Genomic DNA, 12160 nt, shown 5'->3' with positions numbered 1-12160 from the left:
TTGAAGACGCATCACGCGAAAGAGGAATCATTATTCCTAGATTATTTAATTGCTGTTACACTACTGTTGTACTATTCCTAGATTTATTAATTTGTTCTTCTTTGGTTATGGCTGACTACCAAAATAGATAAAAGAATGTTGTATGGCAGTCGTTCTCTATTCTCTCTTTATTCTCAGAATTTACCTGAGCCAAGCCATACAACAATGATAGCAATAATATCACATCCATACAGGGTCAGTAGTGTGTATATAGCTGTTAAAAGAAAAAAATTCTTGGTACACACTGGTATTGGATCGGTACTCGGTATTGGCCGATACCAAAAGCCCAGGTATCGGAATCAGTATGGGGAAGAAAGAATGGTATAGGAACATCTCTTCCCTCACTACGAAAAAGACTTAACGCAACATTATGAAAGTATTGGGTATTTTTACAAGTTGACAATTTAGCTGGAGCAGCCAAACGACAAAAGGCATAGCAAGCCAGCTAATATTACTTGCTAGTCCAAAAGCAAGAAGGCCAGCTTGGTGTCTCTCCTTGAAGCATTTCATTTCATGAAGATCTCGCCAACAACTAAAAGCCACTTCCGAGATTTACTCTTCTCTGGCCTCCTTCTCGGTCACTCTCGTTTTATCATCTTAGCTTCCTCCATCATTGTCCTCTTCGGTCTCTTCATCTCCGTCATGATGTCCATAGAGGCTGCTGAGCCTGGTTCCATAGTCCGTTCACCCGGTTCTTGTTCTGATGTCCAGCGGTGTTGCTAATATTCCCTGCTCTGGGCACGAAAAACCTCCTCCTCTTTGTGGTCTTTGTGGATACTGATGTCAGTGCCAACACTCCGTTGGTGCACTGAGCTCCACGTCTGGTCCAGGCAGAGTGAGCTAGCTGCATGGTTAATTGAGCTAAATAACTAATGGTAACTAGCGGTAACTTTAGCAACATGTAAAGCTCTATGTCATCAGGAAACTCCGTAAATCACTGTAAGTTGAGACAATGGGATAGAAGACATCAGAGGAAAACCAGAAAACATTTTTATTTATAAAATGCGATTTTCATTTCACCGAATTCAGTAACATACTTGGTGGTGTGTGAGGCTATAAAGCAGTACGCACTTCTCTTGGAAGATTGTACCAAAGTCCTTTTCGGTAAGTCTTGCCACTCGGCAGCCATCTTGGCAATGGCCCCGGGCAGTTATTTTGGGCTAACGAGACCAGGCCCCTATCTAAATAATGGAGAACGAGCCAGAAGTTCACTGTTAATAGTCACCGGGACATAAAAACTGCATTCATGTATAAGTAGAAAAACAAACAAACAACAACGCTTAAAAAGCCGCTGTAAACTCATCCCACCAGAGCACTTGAACAAATGCGAGTTTAATGTCTAATGTTTGAACAACCTCAACTTTTTTGGCAATCCTGTGTATTATTGTGATATCCTCCTCTTCCAAGACGATTAGAAGTCAATGCAATGCAACAAGGTGATTGGCAGATATCTTCCCTGGTTCGGCTGCTATAAGCAGACAATTGGCTTTGCAGGAAAGGGGCAGGATATGTGTCATATAACTGCCATCTCTGGTGTCACAGAGTTTTCTATTCAAAATGCCCTAAGGGATCTGTCTCTCTCTTATAATGTCCCTGATCATACCTGAAAATCCAGGTTACATAGTGCAAGAGCAGATGCTCAGAGCTCAGACTGGGAATGATGGAAGCACCATTCTCCCTGTTACAAGTCAGTGTACCATCAAATTGATGACACTAACCCCAGGGCTAACCCCTTCACTTCCGAAGACAAGACCCGAAACCTTGGCACTGCTACGTTCACAGTTTAACGTTACTGCAAACTTTATTCTCAACCTCACACACGGGCTCTCTTTCTTTTACTTTCTGTACCTACTGCACTCTCGCTAAAGCACAAAACCCTCAAACTGACTTATTCCGTAAAGGAGTTTGCTACTTGTATAACAAATTTTAGTTTAAAAAACATGTTATAAATACATTATGAAAAAAATCCCTATGCTTAGGCCCGGCAGGAAATGATTTAGGCTCGGTGGGCCCCTGGTCTTGGAATACACTGATGAATACCCCATATAAGACAAAGGACACTCTTCACAATTTAGAAGCTGTTAATTAATTAATCGTTTGAGCTCTATTTGCCTTTAATACTTTACCACAATTTTTAAACCATAGTAGCATCTCCTAGTGGCTGTAACACTCATTACACCCTTTGGGCAAACAATGCGGAGGATTTTGCTGTTCAGAGTAAATGCAGATTCATTCCTCTACAGTGAGATGTTTCTACATGCAAAGGCTACGTAAGTCAGTGCTTACGTGCAAACTTAACCGAATGCTTCCACTGAGGGTAGCTTGATCCTGCTACCGCAAACCAACACAGAGTCAGCTGTCTGCTGCAAAACAATGTAGGGTCAACTGCATGTGGCAAAACGATGGAGAGTCAGCTTGCAAAATTGTTGAACCAGGCTCAACTTTTGCTGCAAAGAAGGTTGATTTGCACTTTGCTGCGTTGGCCAATTGAATACATGCAAGCATACCTTCCTGGTGGATTTTTTTGGAATGCATCCGCTGTATTTGTTCAATTTACCTGGCAATTGTTACGACAACAGACAAAATAGTTGTAGCCATGATAACTTTGCAGAGTTGCAAAATCCTATCAAAATCCTTGGTATGACAAACTAAATTATAGTTTGTTTGTTTTTTTGGTATCTAATAAGCCTTTGAACGTAATAATATTTCCCAAAATTTCAAAACGGCCCCAACCAGCACTGCCCTCTGTGCTGTTTGAATACAGGGTTACCCGCCATCACCATCCATTTATAAAAACACATGAAACGTGACCACGAAACTCACTACCACTTAATCCCAGAGGCACAAGGACATTACAATGGCATAATATATGTTTAAAAGATGAAGAGAAAATGAAAACTTAGGGTATTTGTTAATGTGGAGAGGCAGGCCTTTGCCTTAAGTGAGAAAGTTTTAAATTTAACCGTTATCTAAGGAGGCTTTACTTTTCATTTCAGGTCATGGCAGCTGAAATGTCGTGTCTGACAGGCGTTGATGAAGATGAAAAGGATGCAGATCCTGAGATCAATGCCCTCACGCTCCTGCAAGAGCCAGTGAGAATGGCGCAAGAATCTGCCTCTTGCGCAGATTCTTTCGGCAAGCCTTCTCTGAAACAAAACAATGTCCTGGATGTTCTGTCAAACACAGATATGTTATCTCCAGTTGGCCTGGGAAATGGACCTTCTTCGCATCAGGCTACACAAGCCCATGAACTCAACAGCATCTCAACAGAGAAAGAAGAGGCAAAGAGCATCACTCCACTAAAGACTGTGCAGGAGATTGACACTGCAGGAATTTGGGGTTTTGACGTAGACTCACCTGAGAACTCACTCGATAATTTTAGTAGTGCTAGTGACCTTCATTGGGACCCTCACAAAGAGTTCATGCAGTTCCTATGGGAGGACCATGATGATTCCCCTGGTGAGGAGCCTAAAGAAGAAGTCCTTCCTACCAACAGCCAAAGGAGAAGGAAACGGAAAATGGACATGGTTGTCATGGTGGATCCCTCAGAAGACCTTTACCCTGATCTGAGCCACAATTCATCTGAGGAATTGTCTGATGCAGAAGACCAAGTAGACTCTATTCCTGTCAGAAAAGTCCAAAAGTCAAGGAAGTTCCCTAAGTCACAGTCGTCACCAACAGTGAAAGTTTCCAATTACCCCAATGGTACTGTAAAGGCCATCAAGGAAATTCTTTACAATGCGCCTGCAAGAAATTCACACGAGAACAGTATAAATCATAGGCTTACACCATTGAAGAGGAGGTTCACAATAAATTCTCATTCTGAGGAGAAGCCATCATGTTACCCTTGCTCAAAATGTAACCTCATATTCAAGAAAGAGCACCATTTGCATCGTCATATGAAGTCTCATGTTGACCTTCCAAATATTTCGCCAAAGCCCTTTATATGTCGAGAATGCGGACAGTCCTTCAGACAAAGTGGTTTGCTTATTGAGCACATGTCTATCCACCACGAAAAGAGAGAGCGACTCACTGAAGAAATTAAAGGCATCAATGATAGGAAGAAAGATGATAAAAATGCGAAGCTTTTCTGCCCTCAGTGCCCATTTGGAACAAACTGCCCAAACGCATTTGTTCAACATGCGAAAACGCATGAGAAGGACAAGAGAAAGTTTAGATGTGACAAATGTAGCTTCAGGACTCTGAGTGAGAATGACCTTAGGAGACATAACATTATGCAGCACACTGTTATTACAGTTACAAAACAGATCCAGGATGACGAGTCTGCAATCTTCTCCTGTAACGTTTGTTCTTACAGAGCTTTTAGCAAAAATGTTTTTAAGAATCACCTGCTGCGGCGCCATCAACAAACCTTTGAGGAATACGAAGCTGCACAGCATAGTGAGAAAAATGCACAACCATCTAAAGAGCAGCACATGCCTACTCGTAAAACTCCTGTAGAAGATGCAGAGTTTACATCTAAAATCTCGATAAAAAATCGGATTTCTTCCAAAAGAGCTTGTTCACCAAGTGAGTCCAGTGACATTTCAGACTTGTTTAAGAGTAACAAGATTAGGAGAAGTCTCAAGTCCCAACTAACAGAATCAAAGCTTGACAAATCCATTAATGTTCTCCTGTCCCGACAAAGACACGGAAGGAAAAATGCAGACCAGAAGAAGGAAAGCAATAATGGCAACACGTCCGTTCAGAATTCCACAGGTGAAAAATATAGCTCTGATCAGTTGCCAGGAACATTGACTGTCAAGGTTGAAGATTCAGCTTTATCCCCAAATGGCCATAGGGCATCATCCAGCACAACCAGTAGGGATCTAAACCGCAGTGGTGTACACAAGTTAAGCGAAGATCAGTCAACAGTCAAAAAGTCACCGTCTAAAAGGAAGATGTCCATCCCATATCGCAACACATCTGACCAAGACTCATGTTTCATTTTACCAAAACCATTGGCAAGTCCCAAGAAAATAAACCAAGAAGAAGTGTCAGACTATGAGGAAAAAGACATTTTCCAGTCAGATGATACAGATGTCAACACTAACCTGTTTGATGATGATGATGATGATGATATCAAGAAAGAAAAACAAAACATAATCTATACCTATAGCAGAAGAATGTCCATGAGGGGTGCCCTTCAGGCATCTAAAAGGCTGTTTGAGAAAATAAAGACAGAAGAGCAAGAACAGAGCAGCCCTGAAATCAAAGAAGAATGCATAGAAACAGAAGTGTTTCAAGAAACCTTTGAGCCCCACCAAATACCATTGATGGAGTCCCTCGCAGAGGATGTGTCAGAGTTGGATTCAGACCACAAGAACTGTCCATACTGTCCCGCAGTCTTTGAGTCAGGTGTTGGATTGTCAAATCATGTCCGAGGGCATCTTCATAGGGTCGGACTAAGCTACAACGCACGCCATGTAGTACCTCCTGAACAGGTGGCTTGTCATGACAGGAAGCCACGAATTAGACGGAAGATGTCAGCATTCAGGAGATTGAAAAAAGGTATTTGTGCCTTATTGCATGCTCTTCCTTTAAAGGAAAACTGCTGTATCCTGTATGACATCTTGGCTTTAATTTTTGTGGCTCTGGTCATAAGGTATTTTGGTTATTAATGAGCATTGAATTTAAGTTTTTGCTGAGGTATCGTAACACAGCATCGTCACTAAAAATGGGTAAACTGGGACAGCTTGTCAATAAACTCTGGGGATATGTTATCCTATTGGACCTCTTTATAGCCATGTTTGAGATCTCAGCAATTATGTTAGTTAGTTCAATGTTCTCATGACCAAAAGAAGCAATGGAGAGACCTGCAAAAGTGATAGTTTTAAACTGTGTTTAAACTGTAGTTTTCCTATTTAAATGTACTCTGATGTCATGTCATATTGTACTTCTATTGTACAGTGTTAATGTTTCTGATGTTTTGTTTTTTTCTTTTTTTTCAGCGTTAAGGATGGAGTCGAACTCTGAGACCATGAAGAGCATTCACTCCTGTCCATTATGCGGGGATTCTTTTGACAACAGGACTGGGCAGTCCAACCACATACGAGGCCACCTCAAAAAGCTTGGTAAAAGCTTTGCAACGAAGAACAAATCCCCATTAATGTTACTGCGGGAGTTGATGCGTGACAAGAAGGAGTTCCAGCGGGCAGTTCAAATTCTTGGAAAGAGAAGGAACCATTTCCAATACGGTGCTTCACCAAAGCTGTCCAATGTTGATTGTTTCACGTCACCGTCCACTGGAATCCTCAGAAATAATTCTATTACAAGTGCTTGCACTGAAGCCAGACCCCTGAAGTCCATGTTTTCTTTAGCAGAAATGGATTCTGAAGGGCAACTTGAGACTAAGCTGGATGTTAAAAATTCACTCTCTGGCACAAATGCCTTGATAGGAATTCTGAAGAAGAGGAAGTGTCAGGAAGATGCCAGACTGAAGGGGTGCTCTCAGACGTCAAGAAACACACTAGCAGTTTCTTCAAACAGTGAGCACAGTTCAGGCTCAAGAGTTGCATCTTCACTGCCAAAGTCGATATCCGGTGAGTAACTTATTCATTGTGGTGACCAGATAGGTTAGGCTAGAAGCATTTGTACAGAGAAAGGATTTTATATAGTTTTTAAATTTTAAATAAGAAATGATAACCGTAAATCTGAAAGTATGCAATTGAGTGTTTAGTTTGTAATGGGCAGTGTGATGTTTTTTCTTTTGCACACACAGCATATGTCATCACTTATGCTTTGGGTTGGTGGCTCCGTCCTAGCCACTATTTTTGTTGAGTCCCATTCCCAGGTTATCAGATTGACAGATATTAAATTAAGTTTTAAAAACTTGTTCAGAGGAAAAAAAAATAAACATGACCTAAACATGAAGTATATGACCTCACCTGTATATAATAAGCTGGTCATACTGAAAATGTCTTGCCTGAGCTTTTGAAGGAGAGCTTTTGTGAGAGATAAACAAAACGTATATTCTTAAATTTGCATTGAGACATTTACATTTTGAGGCAGATATCTGAGTACTGGTCATCAGATTTTTATGTGTTATAGATCTGAGTCGTCATCAGCATAGAGGCGTAGAATTAAATTATTTTAAGATTATCTGGCCAAAACAGAAGAACATGTACATAATAATGCAGAAGATAATCATTTTTGTAGATGTCATAACCTTAATTGCATTTAAAGTATCAAATGGAAGAAATAATCCATGCAGACTTTGTAAGATAAAACGAGCCAGAACATGTTTCAATATTTCTCTGTTACTTAAACTGTGAGAGTTTTCTGGTGAAGACTTGCTTGCTGAAGCATAGTCTGGCTCAACAATGTTAAGACCTAAATGTATAATGTGTTAAAAATATTGTATTAATTTTTTAATGGCCAACGTATACTGTATTCTGCACAATTGTGCAATGTGTTTGTAATTCTTAAAAAAGAAAAAACATAATTTGTTGAAATGAAACCTATAGTTTACATTTGAAAAGCTTAGACATTGTTAACCTGCCAAATCCTACAATTCCTCAACAACACTCATAAATAAGCATCACCATATTTATTTTTTCACTTCTTAGTTTATCTTTGTTTATTTTGTCTTTTTACAGAGAAAGGTGAATTTAACAGGAAGGTGTGTGTCCATTGCAATGCAACTTTCCATAGTGGAGTTAGCTTGTCTAATCACCTCCGAGCATATGCAAAACGAAAAAGGACTGCCTTACTTGAGGGACATGGTAAGTGCCACCATCAACAGCTCAACTCAGACACCAAGAAAACACACCAATCCAAGAGCAGATTAGCAGTCTGGAGCATATTGAGTTTTTTTTTAATTTTGATTATTAATTGTTATTACAAAAAGACTAAATACAAATGACACAAATACATAACACAAGGACAGTGTGCCAGAGGTAACAGACAGAAAGATACAAATGTTATCTGTGTCTCAATTTGGGCACCACATCTTTCAAAGGATGGCTGAACTGAGTGTTGTTAAATGAGGCGGTCTAGTCAACGGGTAGTTTCCTGTATACCTCATCAGCTCTCACTGACCATATCCTACGTCAAGAAGCTCCAATTCTGTCACCTAGCAAGGTTTACAGTATTGGGCTCCTTTTGTCTTGTTAACATTTGTATTGGTGGTTATTCGGGTGAAACCTAATACTTGGGCATTTAATAGTGTATTCAGCTGCTGTTTTGCTCCAGGTGTCCACCATAGTTGTCAAATCCAACCGTCACTAGCACACAGTGAATCTTGGAATAAGGTCGGCCTTCACAGTACAGGAAAGAAATGCTGCATTCCACAGCTGCTTTCGAAGGAGCCTCTGAAATGGGACTGCCTTGTCACGCCACTGTGACGCGTCCAGTTTTCAAATTCAGCCTCTGAAGGATGCTAGTTAAATTACATTTATTTCTGAAACAGCTTGTGCCTGCGTGGAAGTGTTTGCTCAGCAAATTAAAACTTTGATCTTGTTGTGCAAAATTATAAGTTCCCTTCCAACACTGCAGACCTGAGGCTCTCATCCTGGTAGTGGGGTCTCTGGCTTTGTTGTGCTTTCCAGTGAACATAATCAGCAATAATTGGGAAAACTGGAGAAGTGTCTCATCCTTGTTGCTGCACTAGTGACTCATACTGGTTGATACAGTTTTCACTCCAAAACTTGACTCTGATGAAGTTTAAGATTGACCCAAAATTCTCTGACACACATGGACCTGCTTTCTTAAAAGATACCCTGTTAAGTTTTATATAAACAAACAGTTATGTTTATATTAACTGTTCCTTTTCAAAGCACATTGTGTGTATTCCTGAGGGTGAACAGACATGTTAAAAAGATTTCATTCCACATAAAACATTAATAACCCTGATTTTTTTTATTCTGTAAATTGTTTATATTCATGTTTTACAACTAGCAATCATCTTCTTCCTCATTTTCATGTTAGTCAGTAAAAGAGCTTAAAACCTTAAGCAGGAATGTCCATTACATCACATGTGTGCTTGGGCTAAAAACAAAATGGTGACCCTACAAAGCATTGCTCCACAGCGCCACTAGTGGTCGAAACCTTCATTGGTTGCCATTTGACTGAGGATATAGAGAAAAAAGGGCCATTTTAGTGCCACGATTTCTTTGCATAATACATTTCTCCAGCAACATGCAGCATATTCCAAGTTAATGGAGAACAAGGTATCAACATGTGTTTTTACGGATGCATGGTTGATGTCAGCAGCAATATCAAAGAAATCCGAAAAATCTTAGTGTATCAAAGGCCCATTCACAATTGAAGTCTCACTTCACCCTGCTCTGAAACATGACTGATGTTTTTGTGCTGTTCAAAGCATAGAAAAATGTATATTTGTTTATAGAAAACAATGTGTTCTTGCAGAAGTAATGTCTTAGTTACTCAGGATAATCCACAGACCTGACTGTGAATTGTTCCCACAACTTCTCATCACCATTTATTACGTCCCCAAGAAACAAATAAAAAAAAGGTTCTCTGCTGTTACCTCATTTGCTTGATCTTCTAAACAAAAACTATTGATCTGATCAGGTATGCAGGAGGTAAGTCCGTCCTTCCCAATACCTGAGAAGACTGTATAGAAATGGCAGTAGAAATCTCACACTGATATCTCAAAACCTCAACAGATTAAGCCAAATCTGTCTGTGTGGATAGATACCACAAGAGGTTGTGACGTCCAAATCATGGCTATAATTAGTGTACCAAGGGTTATTTGTGTCCTCCCCTAGGTAAGGATCTAGAAGGGTGTCAGCAAGTGAGATATTGCAAGGATGTTAATTGTGGAGCTTGGTGGGTGCATCTGTGGAGGGAGGGATGACTTCTTCATGGCAGACAGCCTTCAGGGCCTAGTTTTCTAGCAGGCACAGATCATCACTCTTAAATTATGGGCCTCGTGTCTGAACCACACTGGATTGAACAATGCAGATTAGACACAGAGCCAGACATCCAAATGGACTAATAAACTGACACAACAGAATGAACGTCACTAAACAATAGCCAAACATTCCAGTGGATACGTGGAAGATATAGACTTCTTTGTTCATTTAAAATGTTAAATTATCAAAGCTGTGCTGTAATCTCAAAAAGAGTTCTGTAAACTAATAAAGTACATTCTGTCTTTCAGCATTTGACTGTAAAGTAAGGAGACAGCGCTCGAGGCCTGGCCCAAAGAAGAAGACACTGCCCTTACCGCAAACTCCAGAGGAAATGTACAGACTCACCTGCAGGTAATGCTTTAATTTATTTTACAAAATACTTGTTATATAATACTGCATCTGCATTCCAACAGATTTCAGCAGCAATTGTTGCCCCACTGTCAAATGTTTCTGGTGGTGCTTTTGCTTCTTTTGGCAAGAATTTTCATTTACTCATTAAACAAAAACTGCCTAGATGACCGAGAGACCTGCCGTCAAAGTTGTACTCCAAAAACAGTGAAACTAAGTTGTACCAATAATGGGAGCAAAACAGTGGGAAATGAACTACATTTGCAACATGAACACAGCACATCAAGCAATACCCTTGTCAGGCTTCTGATCATGACTCATTTTACAATCTGTAGGAATTGCTAATCATGTAAGATTAGTTCCTTGGAAATGCTTTGCTAGAGTCTACAGCCATGCTAGTTTCTCTTGTGTTGTACTGCTGCACAGTAATGTTTAGATCTAAATGCTAATTTCAGCATACTAATAGGCTCACAATGACTTATCTGATATTTGAGTGCTTTGAAAGGCGCCTTTAAATAAAATGCATTATTATTATTATTATTATTATTCACAATCTTTGTGTTAGCCTGCTGACATTTGCTACCTACAATGGCACTCAGTAAAGTGCATACCTCTTCCAATGCCCTTTAATTAAATCAAGCCTGATCCAAATATCAAACCTGATAGCCCTGTATCACTATACATTTTAAATCACCATAATTTAAGCTCACCAGATCGAGGGTTTGCATTAAAATGTACTCAGTCATAGATACCAGCCACCCAAATATGGCTGATTATTTTTAATCATCAAGATCCATGCAATATTTCCTGAGAAATTAACAAAAATGTTGAAAAACTAATCTGGATCCGTCCCTTTATCCAGAGCCACACCAGAAGTTAATGGGGTCTATTCTGGGCCAAAATCCATCCTCTATTCCAAGTTTTGTGGAACTCTGTTGATTAGTTTTTGTGTAATCCTGCTGACAAACCAACCAACAAATGGATGCATTTTTATTTATTTTTTTTCCAGTTTTGATCATAAATCAGAGTATTGGACAAATGAAAATTCTGACCTGGTGGTGGCAGGAGATTAACTGATAATGGATCACCAAAGTTATTATAATTCATCCTGAGAGAAACATGACCGACTGTTCCAAAGGTCACAGCAATCCATCCAATAGTTGTTGAGACAATACACGGACAACCGCAAATGTGAACCTCATGGTGATGCTGTAGGTAGTCTGGAGATCACCAAAGACAGTAGGTTTACTCGACTGGGAACCATGACATTTTTACACAAATTTGATGTCACCCAATTTCAGTCGAGATCATTGGCATTGCCATCCCTAGACATGCTGCTAGCAAGGCTCAAAACCACTGTGTTGGAATGTTATCATCAATCTCGTCTTCTCTTCTCTTCAGGTTCTGTGACCTCGTCTTCCAGGGTCCCTTGTCGGTCCAGGAGGACTGGATTAAACATTTACAGAGACACATTATGAACACTAGTGTCCCTCACACTGGGCTAGGCATGGTAGAGGTCTCCTCGCTGCCCACGACCCTCAAGACTGACCAAGACAGCTCTCTGGCAACCACACATGCTGCCTCATGAAGCCAATGGGGACCTTTTTAGATTTCACTAGACTGTATGTGTATGTACATTGGATGTTCTTTCACTTTTTTTTTTCTAGTCAATTAAATACAGGCCAAAAGTACAATATTACTAAATCACAGAGATGTTGTACATGTTTGGACATTTGGACAGATGAAAAAGTTAATTATTTTGGATATTGTTACCTTTTTTCTGTTTTTACATTGTTCATTTATTGGAATTAAATTCCAAATGGGCAACTTTTTCTTGTTTTATGCAGTAATGTAGTGTGGAATCCATTTCTAATGAAGACAACTTTTACCTCAGA

General features: G+C 39.9%; 1 protein-coding gene across 3 annotated transcripts in view; it reads left to right on the top strand.

Moving 5' to 3' along the window:
* Positions 1 to 12160, top strand: part of znf644a (zinc finger protein 644a) — a 14280-nt gene extending 2120 nt beyond the window's left edge. For all 3 annotated transcript variants that reach the window (XM_073490886.1, XM_073490884.1, XM_073490885.1), the window contains 5 exons: positions 3036 to 5550; positions 5991 to 6581; positions 7638 to 7763; positions 10166 to 10268; positions 11667 to 12160. In XM_073490886.1, the coding sequence (XP_073346987.1) occupies positions 3039 to 5550; positions 5991 to 6581; positions 7638 to 7763; positions 10166 to 10268; positions 11667 to 11853 (3519 nt within the window). In that variant the 5' untranslated portion in view covers positions 3036 to 3038 and the 3' untranslated portion in view covers positions 11854 to 12160. The remainder of the gene's footprint in view (positions 1 to 3035; positions 5551 to 5990; positions 6582 to 7637; positions 7764 to 10165; positions 10269 to 11666) is intronic.

The sequence above is a fragment of the Pagrus major genome, chromosome 21 (assembly GCF_040436345.1).
Source record: "Pagrus major chromosome 21, Pma_NU_1.0".
NCBI classification, from domain to species: domain Eukaryota; kingdom Metazoa; phylum Chordata; class Actinopteri; order Spariformes; family Sparidae; genus Pagrus; species Pagrus major.
This window is presented reverse-complemented; position numbering and strand designations above follow the sequence as displayed.